Here is an 18,121-nt window from a genome sequence, read left to right on the forward strand (position 1 = left end):
CACACCTCCAGGGTCGGGGTTCGATTCCCTCTGTGTGTGGAGTTTCCATGTTCTCGGTTTCCTCCCCCAGTCCAAAGACATGCATGGTAGGTTGATTGGCATCCTGGAAAATTGTCCTGGAAAATTGTCCGGAGTGTGTGTGTGTGTGTGTGTGCCCTGTGATGGGTTGGCACTCCGTCCAGGGTGTATCCTCCCTTGATGCCCGATGACGCCTGACATAGTTCGAGGTAGTTCGGATAAGCGGTAGAAGATGAATGAATGAATGTTGGCTTCTACAAAAAGCCAACATAATAAAAAAAACTTACCAAACTGTCTTGTGTATTTATTTTGGCTGAACCATGTTTGCCTCATCACGGTGTGTACGTATATGTGTGTGTGTGTGTGTGTATATATATATATATATATATATATATATATATATATATATATATATATATATATATATATATATATACTGTATATATGTGTGTGTGTGCGCATGCGTGCCTGCGTGTCAAACAAACTTCCCTTCCTCTGAAGTCAGCAGCTCATGTGACGACTGAAAGATAAGATTTCAGGAGTAAAAACACAGTGGGTATATTTTTCCCTTTCAGTCACCTGACTGGACTATTTCTACTTTTTTCTTTTGTTTCTTTCCGTGGAAGGAACAGACTTTATAACAAGGACAACAACAAATAAAAGGCGAACTAAGGACTTTTTTTGAACTGTAAAATATTATTATTATAGGAAAATATTCTTTATTCATACCAAACAGGCCTGATTGTGTTATATCTAAATTTAGATGAAGTAGTCGAAGCTTTGATCATATTTACTGTGTCTGTCTGTCTGTATGCGTGTGCGTGCGTCTCTGCCCTTCCCCCCTCTGCAGTATAAACTGTAATGAAAGTGAAAGTCAGCAGCTCCATTTTGTGTCGAGTGAAAAATAAAAGATTTCAGGAGTAAAAACACAGTGAGTATCTAAAGCTCTAATATATAAACACACTGAAGTGACACAAGATGCAGAAGAGTTTTATGGGTTTGTACTGAAGTTTTAATGTACATAGGTTTTATAACTTGATAGTGTGACTATTTCCTGTAAGTGAACTCTACTGATTCAGTGCGTAATTTAATCCTGCTGTAATCTGGAGAAGGAGACATGACCTCCAACATGAGTGTGTCTGGAAAACAGGACTTAAAGAAAGACGAAAGGTGACTTACTTTTACATTCACCCGAAATCATTCACTGAGAGAAGAGTAAAAAGGACTGTGTAATGTGGCGCATAAGAGCAACATAGCTTTGAGTCAGCAGTGTTGTGCTAGTTACTAAGAAATAGTAACTAGTAACCGTTACTGAATTCAAAAAGTAACGGTTACTAGTTACTTCATTCAAAAATTCTCAATTACTTTGTTGATTACTTACACCAAAAAGTAACGCGTTACTGTTAAAATTAACTTTTTAGTTACTTTTTTAAAGGACGTTCTTTAATGTTCCCATTAATGCCCTTTTATGCGTTATGGTCTATACCAGGGGTCGGCAACCCACGGCTCAGGAGCCGCACGTGGCTCTTTCATCCCTCTGCTGCGGCTCCCTGTAGATTTGGAAAATAAATATTTAATTTAAACTTATTTTATTTTAGTTAGTTAGTTTTTTAAAAAATGAAATTCTAAGATTATGCTCTTGTAACATTAAAATAAAACGTGTTTAATTTTTTTGTCGCTCAAAATATGCGTCATATTTTGTTTTTCTCAAAATCAGCTTTCCTCCGCGGTGGACAAAATACAGTAGTACATAAGTGAAGTTATTGACTGTTTTTTAGTTTTCGCTTTTCGGGTTTTTGCACTTTGCAGATGGTTCCTTGGAATCTGTTTCTCAGCCGTCTGCACATAGAGACTTGTGTATTTTGTCCAACGCGGAGGAAAGCTGATTTTGAGGAAAATTGGGTTGTAGCGGCCTCTCTAAATCACTACTATAAAAAAAGAGGCGTTATTTGTGTAGTAAAAGCGTTTAGTTCAGGAGTTATTGACTCGGGAAACTCCAATCTGTGAATATGCGGCCAACTTTACTTAAGTGTTAAAATTTTGATGTCATGAATACGAAGAGGACTCAATTAGACATTGAACATTTTATTTGAAAGTAACCTTCAACCCAGCATCTTTTTTGTTAAGGTTAGTTCAAACTGTTCAAAATATTTTTGTTTGCTTGCAGAAATAAAATTTCGTTTACTCGGTAGCAGTTCATTGATTTCATAAATGCAACACACTACAGTTTTTTCTACACTTTCCATAAAGGTAAAAAACGATATATGCAGTGTCAAAAGGGTTTTGTATCTCCCTGTGTTTTTTTTTCTGTGGGAACGGGTCCAAATGGCTCTTTGAGTGTTTAAGGTTGCCGTCTATACAAACTAGGGCTGGTAAGCGATTAAAAATTTTAATCTAATTAATTACATGATGTGGCGATTAATTAATCTAATTAATCGCATTTAATTGCACATAAATATTAGTTGAGAATTTCTTGCAAAATGTCATTTAAAATGATTGTGTTTGAGGAAGATCGAACCAATATAACAAATAGCAGTTTTTTTTATTTAACACAAGCCTATCACTTAGGCTACAATGGCCTATCACTTAGGCTTCACTTAGGCAAAGTAGCCTTAACAGCCTCTTCATTCCGTAAGAGACGTGTGATCATATCGAGTGATGAGTTCCACCTCGTTGAAACGTCCTGTATCAGTTGCTCTCTTTGTTGTCCGATTGCTGTTTGTTGCTGATGTAGCTCCTCTGTGTTAGCAGGGCTGTGCTTAAAATGTCCTACAATTTTGCGACACTTTGTCAATGCATCAACAAATCCAAACCTTGTAGCGCGCGCACGGCAGAGAGGGAGGGGGCCAATCCTGATTGGCCTGTTTCGGTAATTCAACCAATCAATTGTCAGTGTGGGCGGGCTATAGTGTTTCGGAATACCTCCCATTACTGCCGCACATACATGAATAAACTGAAACACGCCCACAGTGCGGTGTCTGCGTGTTTACAGGTTGGCATCCACCAATCCTACAATGCGTCGCTGCTGTAAACAGGTTAGGCTGTAGGCTACACTTCAGCCTAAATGAATTAATTTAAAAAAGTAACGGACAAACGCACCATATGGTAACGGTAACGGAGTTACTTTATTTAAAAAAGTAATACGTTAGAGTATTAGTTACTGTCAAAAGTAACTGCGTGACTAGTAACGCGTTACTGCCCAACACTGTGAGTCAGTGAACTCTACAGGCTTTAAGACCCAGCTGAGTCAGTTAGCTGTGATTAGGACTCCTGATATCAGTGTAATTCCTGAATTATGAGGCCTGTCTCCTGTTTGAATATGTGTACAGTCTGGATCTGAATTAAAAATATGGAATTATTGGTGTTTAATGATGAACACATTGTTTAACAGTGCTGAGACAGCAGAGTATTAATTATTGGTGATGTTTCTGTTGTAATTCTAGAATGATGGAGGGAAAGAGATCAAACTCACCAGAACCCAGCTGTGTGTCCATGAAGAGTGACGCGTCAAAGGGACCTCCAATTAACTTCAGAGACAGTTCTACCGATGTGAGGTCAGTATAGTGAGGTGTTTTACAGCAGCGTTCCACCTGATCAAACTCACCTTATGAAGCCCTTCATGAGCTTTATCAGGTGTTGAAGCAGTAAAACACTAAACTGTGCAGTGCTGCAGCTCTCGGACTGGCAGTGAGGAAAACTGCTTTAAGAGTTCAGTTCAGTCTGCAGTCCCTGGGCTGGAGGGTCTGTGGTGCTACAGAAGAACATTTACACCTGGGACATTAATGACAATATAGCCGAGTATTAATTATTGGTGATGTTTCTGTTGTAATTCTAGAATGATGGAGGGAAAGAGATCAAACTCACCAGAACCCAGCTGTGTGTCCATGAAGAGTGACGCGTCAAAGGGACCTCCAATTAACTTCAGAGACAGTTCTACCGATGTGAGGTCAGTATAGTGAGGTGTTTTACAGCAGCGTTCCACCTGATCAAACTCACCTTATGAAGCCCTTCATGAGCTTTATCAGGTGTTGAAGCAGTAAAACACTAAACTGTGCAGTGCTGCAGCTCTCGGACTGGCAGTGAGGAAAACTGCTTTAAGAGTTCAGTTCAGTCTGCAGTCCCTGGGCTGGAGGGTCTGTGGTGCTACAGAAGAACATTTACACCTGGGACATTAATGACAATATAGCCGAGTATTAATTATTGGTGATGTTTCTGTTGTAATTCTAGAATGATGGAGGGAAAGAGATCAAACTCACCAGAACCCAGCTGTGTGTCCATGAAGAGTGACGCGTCAAAGGGACCTCCAATTAACTTCAGAGACAGTTCTACCGATGTGAGGTCAGTATAGTGAGGTGTTTTACAGCAGCGTTCCACCTGATCAAACTCACCTTATGAAGCCATTCATGAGCTTTATCAGGTGTTGAAGCAGTAAAACACTAAACTGTGCAGTGCTGCAGCTCTCGGACTGGCAGTGAGGAAAACTGCTTTAAGAGTTCAGTTCAGTCTGCAGTCCCTGGGCTGGAGGGTCTGTGGTGCTACAGAAGAACATTTACACCTGGGACATTAATGACAATATAGCCGAGTATTAATTATTGGTGATGTTTCTGTTGTAATTCTAGAATGATGGAGGGAAAGAGATCAAACTCACCAGAACCCAGCTGTGTGTCCATGAAGAGTGACGCGTCAAAGGGACCTCCAATTAACTTCAGAGACAGTTCTACCGATGTGAGGTCAGTATAGTGAGGTGTTTTACAGCAGCGTTCCACCTGATCAAACTCACCTTATGAAGCCCTTCATGAGCTTTATCAGGTGTTGAAGCAGTAAAACACTAAACTGTGCAGTGCTGCAGCTCTCGGACTGGCAGTGAGGAAAACTGCTTTAAGAGTTCAGTTCAGTCTGCAGTCCCTGGGCTGGAGGGTCTGTGGTGCTACAGAAGAACATTTACACCTGGGACATAAAAGACAATATACATATTTTATTCATTTATTCAAACATTTGTTTCTAAACATGTTGGTGTCAGTTAGGAAATCCTGAAATTAGTGTATTGTGTTAAATATCTGTCTCTGTATTTAGTAGTGTGTGATTTGTGCAGCTATGAATGCATATATTCCATATTACATGATGTGTTTTGTTTGTTCACAGACCACAAAAGAGAAAATCAAAAATCAGCATAAATCAGCTGGACTCCATATTCAAGGTGTGTGTGTTATTTTTTTAAAGTGTGCAGTACGTGTGTTGTGATCCCTTGTAATGTCTTGATGTGCAGCAGCATTAAGGGTAATCAGTTGTATGAGTAATCAGAATTTAAGTTCTTAGTTTTAGAACTGTTCCTGTGTGTTTCTAACCAGGAGCTGGAACACAATGTCATCACTCTGATAAAGAATGAGCTGAAGAGGATTAGGAAGCTCCTGAGTCCAGATTACCCAGCACGTACTGAGAGGAAGGTGGAGGATGAGGAGGATCTGCACAGTGTCAGAGAGGGAGCACTACAGATCACACTGCATGTCCTGAAGGACATGAAACACACAGATCTCGCTAACACACTGCACAACCGTAAGAGCTCTGAGTCATGACTTTATTCCAACGGGTTCACTTTAGAGAGATAATTTTAGATATGAACACTTTTAGATTTAAATTTAATTTTGGTATCATGTACATCTGCTGCTTTTCTGTTCTGTTCAATGTCCAGTTTCAATAATATTTAGTACATCATTCAGGAATTAAAGGTGGGGTGCACGATGTTTAAAAGCCAATGTTGACATTTGAAATCACCAAAACAAACATGCCCCTAACCCAAATGGGTGTCACCCCTGTTTTGATAGCTCCGCCCCACACATACATACGTAACCCAGGCAACATGGCGGAACCTGCTGGGGCAGCTGGCCAAGGGGATATTTTTATCATTAAATGAACTCAATGAGTAATACTATGGTAATACAAATGTGTTTTTGTAGTACTGTGAGTTGTACCGTGAAAGGCGAAAGACGTTCAGTTCTCTCCAGCGCTGGAAAGCTGATCTTGCCTTATCGTAAGCCTTTTTTCACTTTTCGTTTTTATCCGCCATGTTTATGATTCAGTCGCTTTCTGCTAATGTCAGACATGCGCACTGAACACTCTCTCCGCCCATATTGACAAGACACGCCCCTTTCTGCTCATTGGCTACATGTTTGTTTTGTTTGTTTTCTGAAGCATTTCTCAAACCAAAACGTCGTGCACCCCACCTTTTAATAGCAGTGTTTGAACGATTTTGCATTAAAACTATTGGTTACTAAATTAGTTATTACTTTATTTATTAGAAATCACCTCTGTGTATCAGTCAAAGTTGAAGTCCAAGCTGAGAGAGAAGTTTAAAAGAATTAATGAAGGAATCTCACAGCCTGGAAGCTCAGCACTTCTGAATAAGATCTACACAGAGCTCTACATCACAGAGGGTTGGAGTGGAGACGTCAATAATGAACATGAGGTGAGACAGATTGAGACAGCGTCCAGGAGACCAGCAACAGAGGAGAAACCCATCAAATGTAATGACCTCTTTAAAGATAAGTCCATCAGAACTGTGCTGACTAAAGGAGTTGCTGGAATTGGAAAAACAGTCTCTGTGCAGAAGTTCATTCTGGACTGGGCTAACGGAAAAGCAAATCAGGACGTCATCTTCATGTTTCCACTTCCCTTTAGAGAGCTGAATCTAATGAAGCAGCAAAATCTCAGTCTGATGAATCTTCTTCATCACTTTTTCCCAGAAATAAGAAAACTAGACTCAATAGACTGTGTCTCCTACAAAGTGGTGTTGATCTTTGACGGTCTAGATGAGTGTCGACTTCCTCTAAATTTTCAGAAGAATGAGAGCTTGTGTAATGTGACAGAGTCAGCCTCAGTGGATGTGCTGCTGACGAACCTCATCAAGGGAAATCTGCTTCCCTCTGCTCTCCTCTGGATAACCACAAGACCAGGAGCAGCCAACCTGATCCCCCATGAGTGTGTACACCAGGTAACAGAGGTACGAGGTTTCAGTGAGCCTCAGAAAAAGAAGTACTTCAGGAAGAGGATCGGTGATCAGAGCCTGGCCAATAAAATCATCACACATTTGAAGTCTTCAAGAAGCCTCTACATCATGTGCCACATCCCAGTCTTCTGCTGGATCACAGCCACTGTTCTAGAGAGAATGTTGGGTGAAGCTGAGGATGGAGATATCCCCAAGACTCTGACTCAAATGTTCACACATTTCCTGATCTTTCAGATCAAACACAAGGACCAAAAGTACCATCAGAAATGTGACCCTGATCCTCAGCAGACCAGAGAGAGTATCAGGGCACTGGGAAAACTGGCTTTTCAGCAGCTGGAGAAAGGAAACCTGATCTTCTATGAGGAAGATCTGAGAGAGTGTGGCATTGATGTCAGAGAAGTGTCAATATACTCAGGAGTGTGTACCCAGATCTTCAGAGAGGAGTCTGGGCTTCACCTGGGGAAGGTGTTTAGCTTTGTCCATCTGAGTGTTCAGGAATTTCTGGCTGCTTTATATGTATTTTTCTGCTTTATTTTTAAAAAGACAAATGTACTTGTGAAGCAAAGTACTGGACCTTTTAATTTCTTTAAAAACCCCAGCATGTCTGATCTCCTCAGGAGTTCAGTGGACAAGGCCTTACAGAGTGAGAATGGACACCTGGACCTGTTCCTCCGCTTCCTTTTGGGTCTCTCACGGGAGTCCAATCAGACTCTCTTACGAGACTTAATGCCGCAGACAGGATTCAGATATCACAACAAACAGGAAACAGTGGCGTACATCAAGGAGAAGATCAGGGAGAATCCATCTCTAGAGAAATCCATCAATCTGTTCCACTGTCTGAATGAACTGAATGATGATTCTCTAGTGCAGGAAGTACAAACTTACCTGAACAGAAGAGGTGACAGCCGTCTCAGTGGAACCAGACTCTCTCCTGCTCAGTGGTCAGCTCTGGTGTTTGTGTTACTGAACTCAGAACAGGAGCTGGATGTGTTTGATTTGACTAAATATGATCCATCAGATGAAGGTCTTCTGAGGCTGTTGCCAGTGGTCAAAGCCTCCAGAAAAGCTGAGTGAGTATTTTTATTTATAAATGTATTACTGCATGGTTTGTTATTTTAATGTAACACTGAACTGCTCTGTTTGGATTAAAGGTGGGGTGCACGATGTTTGAAAGCCAATGTTGACATTTGAAATCACCAAAACAAACACGCCCCTGATCCAAATGGGTCCCACCCCTGCATTGATAGCTCCGCCCACACATACATACGTAACCCAGGCAACTAATGGAAAGAAATGTGTCTTTATCTTAGCTGAAGGGAAGAACAATTCGATTGCAGATAAACAAACAAGCAAAAGTGACACACATTCATATTCACAGATTCGAAATTCCTGAGTCAATAACTCCTGAGTTAAACGCTGGTACTACACAAATAACACCTCTTTTCTATCATAGTAATGTAGAGAGGCAGCAACAACCCAATTTTCCCAAATACACAAGTCTTTATGTGCAGACAACTGAGAGACAGATTCCAAGGGACCGTCTGCAAAGTGCAAAACCCGAAAAGCGAATACTACAAAAACAGTCAATACCTTCACTGTGATACCCTGTCACCAAATTCAGCTCACACATCTCTGATGTCCTGATAGTTATACTACAACACTTATTTGGGGAAATGTCTTTTTGTATCATTTTTATGTTTTTTTAATATGAAAATTCCCCCAAAAGTAAAACACATTTCCCCAAAATAAGTGTTGTTCTTGGATCGTGATTTTTGTTAATCTGTTGTGGTTGAATTATAGACACAGTTTTTTCTGGTTCACTGCATCAGAAGATGGTGGATGTGGTAAAAATAGACAGTGAACACAAAGACGTGTTGGTCAATTCTTTCAAACCTTTCTGTGGATTTTGGAGATTTTAAGCTGTGGACTGTGTTTGTATTTATAAGCAGCTGTAGTGAATCTATATTTTTGTTGTACAGCATTGTAACAGACTGGTATTGTTCTCTGTTCATCATTAAGTACTGAAAAAATATTACACATTGGTTTAAAGGTTTACAGACACTGAGGTCTGATATCACTTGAGCCCTTATTGGACTGGGAACAAAATACTGAATTTTACCGTACTGGAAAGAGTGGAGTTGTATTTTCTTTATTGTATTGAATATGGTCTTGTATTCACCTTAAGTTGAGTTTTATAACTGAGTTACAGAGGTGAATTAGAGGTGCTAACTAGTTTTGTCTAGTCCTGGGTTAAAGCACTGACTCTAAAGGTTGTATCTGACACATAATTTTTTAATACAGGGGCTAAAGGGTGTTCCTTAAGAGAAGAAAATAATGACAGTTAAATTGTTGAAGTTAAATGATGTGTTGTGATTTTTACAGCTACCTTGGAGTCGGACGTCTCACTTACCTTGCTAGGTTTGGGGAGGTTGTGCTGTTCAAAGCTAGTTCCACACGGTGTATTATACAATATACACTACACTCTTCAGGAAGTACCATGTCACTTATAGCCACCTGAAGCCCACCTACACAAATACTTTAGTGTATCACATAGGGTTGCAAAATTCCGGGAATTTTCAAGGTTGGAAACTTTCCATGGGAATTAACGGGAATATATGGAAATAAACTGGGAATTTTTAAAAAATGCAAAGTTGCCTATAACAAGGAACCTAAATGTAGTTAAAAAAAATCTTGCAGCATAATTTTGTTCAAAACAACAAGATTTAATGCAATTTAAGTTGAATTTGTACCCTGCATTCCTCGGTCACTTGCATACAGAACATTGCTTACTGGAGGGCCATTGAGGCCAAACCCCCTGCATTTACTTGCATTCTTCCATAACATGCACAGTAACACTTTATTTTAGGGACATTTAACTAGTTGCTTATTAGCATGAATATTAATAGAATATTGGCTATTTATTAGTACATTTAGATTTACAGCATTTGGCAGACGCCCTTATCCAGAGTGACGTACATAAGTGCTTAAATCTCTAACATTGAATACATTAATGCTGGCTCACAAGGTTACATACTTAAGATACCATGAGTTTAAAACGATACCATGAGTACTATACCACTAGTACTTATTAAGCACATATTAATGCCTTATTCTTCATGACCTTATTCTACATTCATAACTGCACCCAATACCTAAACTTAATAACTACCTTACTAATAACTCTTAATAAGCAATAAATTAGGAGTGTTACCACATGCACAGATAATTTGATGACCCTCCCACACATACACACACTCCCCCTGAAATTAAAAAAAAATCCTCCATATATCACTTAAGGTGGGGATTCACCTCCATTTTCCAGGCCTTGACTACCACTGAAGCAGAGACCTAATAAGCTTGAGACAAAATGCTTCATTTTACATTTTGACCTGAACTTTTTTAGAAGGGCTAGGGTGGGGGATGCTTTCATTTTACAGCAATCATAGGGAAATATGTTTATTACAATTATTAAGAGTATGTCTGCTTATGACCAAAAAAATGTTTATTTATGTTTGTATATGATATAGTTTATATACATTTCCCTATATTTCCAAATAATTCCCATAAATTCCCATAAATTCCTGTGAATTCCCATAAATTCCTGTAAAGTTTCCAATTTGAAATATTCCCAAAATTCCCCAAATTAAGTTCCCGTGGAAAGTTTCCGGAAATTTACCGGAAATTTACCGGAAACTTTCCGCCCCTTTGCAACCCTAGTATCACACAGTAGTGGTAGTGTTGTGTTAGATTTTTACCTACAAGGTGGGTTTGATTTCCCTGCTATGTGTATAGTCAGTGTTTTAGATTTAACAAACAAATATGTATGTATGTTTATCCATCTAAAGCTAATACTTGTGTATATACAGTGTAACTCATTTTAAGGTAAGAAGTTTGACTTTGTTTATTTATGATGCTGTGTGCAGTCATGCTGATGTGACATCACTCTGTAAAAAGGGAAGGAGCTCAGATTTGAGAAGAAAACCCCACGTTCACTTCTCAGTTGTGGAGGCATGAAAGACATGATCCCATTTACTCTGTCGAGAAAGAAGGGTTCACTAAGCTGTGTTGAAATAGTACCAGTGACATCTGTATTAAAGAGTACAATGTTCTTTCTAATATCCTTTATTTACATTGTTTATGATAGATGATAGACATTTCCACATCTATATAAAAAAATTAAATCATAATCAAGAATCATTTATAAGGTTAAAAAATCTAACTTTCTCTTTAGTTTGGATGTGTTTGGACGTATGTGAACACTCCACCTGTACTCAGGTCCACACCAAACACCTGAACCAGTATGTGTGTAAAATCAGAGGTCTGGAGGTGACAGATTTGTACCTATATGAGCACAGAGAACAACACACACCAACTGTTTTAGCATCTCATGTTACATTACATCTCATGTTATTTTCTGGTAGTGTACAGCTCTATAATTCTTTATTTTCTGTAAATTTTTAAAATGCACTTTTATATGCATTTTATATGCAGTGTTGGTTGTAGAAACATGAACACAGATCAGAGTGTAGTGTTTGTAGGCTGTGTGTGTGTGTTATGTACATGACCTAATGGTCTTATAATAAATTGTAGCTGAGAGTTTGTGGTGTGCAGAAAGACGTCCCTGCTCCTGTAAATGTGCTGATGTGGTGTTCTGTCCTCTGATTTGTGTGTGTGACACAAACACACTGACATTTCTGTTACATCTTCAACTTTAGCTGGATTATGGCTGTGTTTGTGTGTTTGAGATCAGTGTTCTGATATTTCATCATTTCTCTTCTAGTCTGTGGAAGTGTAATCTGACAGAGGAAAGCTGTAGAGTTCTGTCCTCAGTTCTCAGCTCAAACTCCTCTAACCTGAGAGAACTGAACCTGAGTGTCAATAAACTGCAGGATTCAGGAGTGAAGCTGCTCTCTGATGGACTGAGGAATCCACACTGTACACTGGAGATACTGAGGTACACACACGCACACACACACATGCACACGCACACACATGCACACACACAAACTTTAAATATGTTAATAAATGCCAAATAATAATTATAATCATCATGAATTTATTTCTATAGAACCTTTATATTCTGTATTTCTATAGAACTATACAATAGAATGAGAATATTTATGTATAATATGTATATATGTGTATATATATATATATATATATATATATATATATATGTATATATATGTATATATATGTATATACAAATATATACATATATATATATATAAAATTAGGTAAAAAGCTCTGATAAACTTGGTATGGTATTATATGATGTTTATCCCAAAGCTCCAACTCAATCCAGAACTAGAGCTACTCAAGTTAATGTTTATTTATTTTGAAGATATTTGAGTCAAGTTTCAGGTTAGATTTGAGAGAGTGATCACGAATGAGGATATGAATGTAATGTGGTAAGAGACATTTTTACTTATCATGTATGAAGTAGCTTTCAGTGGAACAGTTATTTAAAAAATAGCCATCAGTCATTGTTACACATTCATGTATAGTGGATTATGCTGTGAAAAACACAACAACATATAAGGCTTGTCTTAGTGCTACATACTTTTTAAATGCACTGCTCCACCCTGTTTCTCTTCTTGTGGTGAACTGAATGAACCACATCAGTGAGTCAGCAGATCCTCGTTTGTTCACCGAGATCATTCATGAACAACAATTACCAGTTTGTTCAGAATCAGTAGGTCTACCTCTCTCATTCACACTCAAGTAAGGAGAAATATTTAAAAGATTGTAGATAAATGTACAGATACACAGATATAAAACTTCTCCAAAGTGCTACAGTCTCTTCATAGCATGACTCCGCCCCCTTCTCCTCTTGTTGAAGACTCACATCTGAACTGAATGAATGATCTGTCTCGTTCCATCATATCACACACACACACACACACACACACACACACACACTCACACTGTGTTTAAGCTGCTTTGTAAATGTATTTAGTGAAGTTGTCTGATGGATATACACTGAGAGTAAGATCTACATCCTGGGAGACACTAAACGCGACACTAAAAAGCAGTTTGACTGAAGCTTCTTCTTATTAAAATTCACCTTAAGGAAGTCAGCATTTGTTGATAATAAATAAATATTTGAGATTATATTAAAATGATGGGCACGGTGGCTTAGTGGTTAGCACGTTCGCCTCACACCTCCAGGGTCGGGGTTTGATTCCCGCCTCCACCTTGTGTGTGTGGAGTTTGCATGTTCTCCCCGTGCCTCGGTGGTTTCCTCCGGGTACTCCGGTTTCCTCCCCCAGTCCAAAGACATGCATGGTAGGTTGATTGGCATCTCTGGAAAATTGTCCCTAGTGTGTGATTGCGTGAGTGAATGAGTGTGTGTGTGTGCCCTGCGATGGGTTGGCACTCCGTCCAGGGTGAATCCTGCCTTGATGCCCGATGACGCCTGAGATAGGCACAGGCTCCCCATGACCCGAGGTAGTTCGGATAAGCGGTAGAAGATGAATGAATGAATATTAAAATGATTGTGGATGTCACAGGTAACCATTACAGTTCCTGTACAATATGGTCTCTCTTTTAGTTTCTGTTAGAAACTGAGCAGCTGTATTTTGTACTAACTGTAATGAATAAATAAAATAGTGTTACATTAATCTAATCTACTTGGAATGAATGCATGTAGAAATGGTTTTTCTGTGTCTTATTTACATTAAAATGGACAAAATTTTTCAGTGTTCCTCAAATGATAAAATGTGACTTTAGAGATATTATTGATGTGAGGAACAAAGCTGAGGTCATAGTCGACCATTACACCCAGATTTCTAACCTGTATCCTAGCTAATTTTTCAATAAGTATTCTCTTTTTTCTTGATCTCCTACAATTAATATCTCCATTTTATCCTGGTTTAACTGTAGAAAGTTATGTGACATCCAGTCAGATATTTCATTCAAGCATGTAAGTTTGTTAATAGTTTGTTAATTAGCTTTTGATTACACAGTGACTCTTATATATAAACTTCCACAGTGTGTAGATCAGAACATTACACACACATTTATTAACATACTAATACTCTAGTCATACTAAAGTGTTGAACAGCATTTTAAATAAAGATGTTGTGACAAAAAGAAGTAATTAATAAACCAGCTTTTCTCGTCCAGAAACATCACACTGGTCTCTAAATAGCTCTAACAGTGTGCTCAAAATCTTCTGTCAGCTCAGGTGTTTCCCAACAAAGAGAATTCTCTGTGTAAATACTCCCACACACACACACACACACACACACACACACACACACAATACTACTCATATTTACAGTGAGTCAATGGAGCTGCTACCATTTTATAGACCTGTTTCTGTTGTTCAAAGGGAGCAGAAATATTCCTGAAAATGTTTGTAACACAAAGTGTGCACAATGTACACAGATCTACACACTGAACACACAGTAATGAAGCAGTAAAGGACAGTGTGTAAATGTGTAAATGTTCTCCAGCAGAATTTTCCCCAGAGCTGCTGAACACACTGTATGAAAATCTGCTAGAAATAAAGAGACGTGTTTCTTTTTATAGACTTTTAATAAACACTACAGCACTCCAGTTCTCCCCTGCGGTAACTGTAATTGTGTGTTAAGTGTGAGAAGGTTTTCTTTCTTGCAGGATATGGAACTGCAGTATTACAGATGAAGGTTGTGCTGCTCTGGCTTCAGCTCTGAGGTCAAACTCCTCCTCACACCTGAAAGAACTGGATCTGTACAATAATAATGCAGGAGAATCAGGAGTGAAGCTGCTCTCTGATCTACTGAAGGATCCACACTGTAAACTGGAGACACTACAGTGAGTTACTGACTTACTGTCTTTTTACTGTATGATATTGAATAATATTCACTGTGTGCTAGAAAATGTTACATCTAGTGTGTGTATTTATGCTTCTGTTGTTCATATGTGTTTAAATTTGTCTGTAATTCTTTCCTGTTGTGTTTTTCAGCATTAATTATAAGAAACTCACCAGGTCTGATGTATGACAGGAGTCTCTCCTCAGACCTTTTTTCCAGGATAAATCAGTTATGGTGGTGAAGCATTAGAACACGTCCCACATTTCCAGCAGTTTGGGAGCTGAATCATTCATATTCAGATGTAGAAGATCCATAACAATAACTGTGACTGATCACATCCTTTTATCCACTCAGCTACAACTTCACACTTTAACATATTTTATAATCCAAAGTCAAAACCATCTACACACAACACAGATATATCATCACATCATTACACTGATTACACAAATACACATTCATGTGTTGGAGATGTTTATAGATTAGTTTTACCTCTTTAAAGCCAACATTCTGTTTTCCTATTTAAGCTTAGACAAAAATTATCAAGAGTAACTCCTCCTAGGGCTTTCGAGCCACATGCACCAAATTTGTTGTTTGTTGCTATTACTTTTCTAAGCGATCCGAGTTCTGGTACTTCTGGTACCGGGTCTCAAAGTGGCCTTTTTTCCCATAGAATCCCATTATAAATTTTGGAGGTTTATAACTCGGCAAGCTTTTGAACTATCTACACCAAACTCGGCCAGCTCCTTTAGGGTGATACTCTGAACAAAGTTTTAAATTGGTGTACCGACTGGCCTTCCGGTTGTGCTGCAGCCCCGCCCCCAAAATATGCAAAATCAAAAAACTTTTTACAACATGGACATGTGACATATCAAAACACTCAGCACAATGAAGAGAACTGCCTCACGTGTATTCTGGTCATGTCACGTGACATCACATGAAAAAAATAATTGGCACAACATGGACATGTGACATATTAAAATACTCAGCCCAATGTGGGGAACTTCCTCAAGAGTATTCGGATGATGTCACATGCTTGTCTCCACTTACCTCCAAATGTTTTGCCACCCTACCTTTCTGTCTACTTGCTTCCAAAAGTAACACTGTCCCTTATGTCCACTCGCCTCCAAAAAGCACTGGCCTTTGCGAATACTTGCATTGTCAAAGCCAACATCAAAGTTTGTCGCGACGAACTTTGCAAATCTAGTTTTTATCTCAAATTTGTTTCTGCACAGATGATCGACTCACAGTTGTGATAATGATTCATTTATTTTCCTTTAAAAGTGTCTTCTTTTCAATCCCTTTTCACCAAACACTTGTAAAATCTTTATTAAAATTCACTTAAAACAAATATAAACTTCACTCCCTAATCCATTCCTGAACTCTTCTTTTTTGTGTAGTTGATCTATTTTTCTTTAATTTCTTCATGACATTTTTTATCTTCGTTGCATCTTGTTTTTATATCACTTAACTTAAGACAGACAGAACCTGGATGCTTCACTGTGTTCTCTTTTGCCAAACTTAGTCCCTGCTAGTTGAGCTAGCTATCTGCCAGTCCATCATGTTACAACCCATGAAACGGGTGTATTGTATTGTGTTCTTGTATATGTCTGTGTGCAGGTTTATTCCTGGCCAGAGTTTCCAGCCTGCCCTAGCCTGCCCTTATCCTGCCCCATACGATGACATCATCACTAATCATCACTAATAAAGAGAAAGCAGAAGAAGGAGGAGGAGGAGGGTGTTAGTAGTGGTGGTTGATTGTGGTGTGATAGTTCTTGTTCCGGTTTTGACTTCTGCCTGTTTCTGACTCTGAGCTTGGTTTCCCCTTGGAATTGTTGCTGTGTTTACACTTTGTAAATATATATCACTGTATATTGTTCACTGTTTCACTGGCAGTAGGCGTGTGGCTGCTTCTTTTCTTTGGGAGTGGGTTCCTTTTTCCCCTGTGTGTTTTGGTAGGGAGTTAGGGAAGTTCCATTGTATTTTTCTTTTCTTTGCTTTCAGGTAAGGATAGTTACCTTACTATTAGACCTTTTTGTTTATTATTTTGACCTGGGCCTATCTTGAAGAGACGCCAGTGTACTGTCAGCTGTAACTATTATTTATATCTGTAAATATACAAATACGCTTACCTAGAAATTCTACTTTGTGTCTTTTCTTTTGGTAATTTATATAATATAATTTATTATATTATAAACAGCAACTTAAGTCTCTGTTCAACTTCTTTCCGATGTTTCCTTCAACTCCGAACAGAAACTAACGCTACACTGAGTGTTCAGGTTGAACACCTAATTAGAGGTGTTACACTTATCAAAGCACAGATCGTACATTGACCATTTTAAGTTCAGCAGCTCTCTTTCCAACTCTTCCTCTCTCTCACGCTCTCTCCATGCATGTGCACACCCAGCATGCATCATCACATGATTCATCATCACATAAATTAATTAAACTTACAAACAAAATACAAATTCTTTTAAAATAATTTTTACCAGCATATTTAAACCATTCATACTAAAAGCATTAAACAAATAATGAACTTGTTTTAATTACTGTTACCCCATCAAGATGTCACATGACCTTGCTACATCACTCATTGCTGGCCAATGAATTTAATTATAAAACTTTATAAACTTATATTTAACTCAAACAATTTGTTTACGCATTAAAACAACACCAGTGAATGTATCTGGGTTACAATTAACATACAATTTTTTCAAAAATATTCTAGACCACTATGTCAAAGTAAGTAACTCAGGAGACACTGGTAACACAAAGAGACGTAGGCATTCCAAGATGGCGGCACGGCAGTAGCACGCAGCGACCTCTCCGGATTCAATACTGTTTATTGTCTTTTGTGTATTGCATTTTTTGTACTTTTTGTATTGTCTTGTAACTTTGTGTCTGCACTGTCTTTTGTCCTGCACTGTCTTGTCTGTCTTGTTTGTCTTGTCCTGCACTGTTTGCACCAGGTTGCACAGTCTACTTATAATTAAGACTACTTATGTCCTTAGCCCTGTCTTTGTTTTATGTAGCACCCTGATCCTGGAGAAACGTCTCATTTCACTATGTACTGGAACAGCTATATATGGTTGAAATGACAATAAAAGCGTCTTGACTTGACTTGACTTGACTTGACTTGACTTGACTTGACATGACATAACAAATCACCAGAAAGCAAAGGCATCCAATTTCACAGTGTACACTCAAATAGAAACCAGAATGATAAATATACAGGTAATGGTCCCTCCACAATGCTACACAAATAAGGGGAGAATAGAAAGAAATGGCCAAGAGAATTTGA

General features: G+C 38.6%; 1 protein-coding gene across 9 annotated transcripts; it reads left to right on the forward strand.

Moving 5' to 3' along the window:
• Positions 1-495: 495 nt before the first annotated feature.
• LOC132842830 (NLR family CARD domain-containing protein 3-like) lies at positions 496-16,947 on the forward strand. Of its 9 annotated transcripts, none has more exons than XM_060865722.1 (12): positions 512-570; positions 869-1,188; positions 3,462-3,572; positions 3,854-3,964; positions 4,246-4,356; positions 4,638-4,748; positions 5,161-5,215; positions 5,367-5,571; positions 6,315-8,091; positions 11,802-11,975; positions 14,645-14,821; positions 14,973-16,947. In XM_060865722.1, the coding sequence occupies exons 2-12, from the start codon at positions 1,136-1,138 to the stop codon at positions 15,007-15,009; spliced, it is 2,922 nt and encodes a 973-aa protein (XP_060721705.1). In that variant the 5' UTR covers positions 512-570; positions 869-1,135; the 3' UTR covers positions 15,010-16,947. The 9 variants fall into 9 exon arrangements, with proteins under 9 accessions (XP_060721714.1, XP_060721705.1, XP_060721711.1 ...); XM_060865728.1 differs by having other exon boundaries at positions 517-570; positions 869-949; XM_060865723.1 differs by lacking the exon at positions 512-570 and having other exon boundaries at positions 577-949; positions 1,080-1,188.
• Positions 16,948-18,121: the final 1,174 nt, after the last annotated feature.

The sequence above is a fragment of the Tachysurus vachellii genome, chromosome 3, assembly GCF_030014155.1.
Source record: "Tachysurus vachellii isolate PV-2020 chromosome 3, HZAU_Pvac_v1, whole genome shotgun sequence".
Classification (NCBI taxonomy): Eukaryota; Metazoa; Chordata; class Actinopteri; order Siluriformes; family Bagridae; genus Tachysurus; species Tachysurus vachellii.

Coding starts and splice junctions, on each gene's coding strand:
- LOC132842830 (XM_060865722.1), top strand. CDS start 1,136: ATGACCTCCAACATGAGTGTGTCTGGAAAACAGGACTTAAAGAAAGAC. Junction 4,749..5,160: donor GACAGTTCTACCGATGTGAG/GTCAGTATAGTG, acceptor GTTTGTTCACAG/ACCACAAAAGAGAAAATCAA. Junction 5,216..5,366: donor AGCTGGACTCCATATTCAAG/GTGTGTGTGTTA, acceptor GTTTCTAACCAG/GAGCTGGAACACAATGTCAT.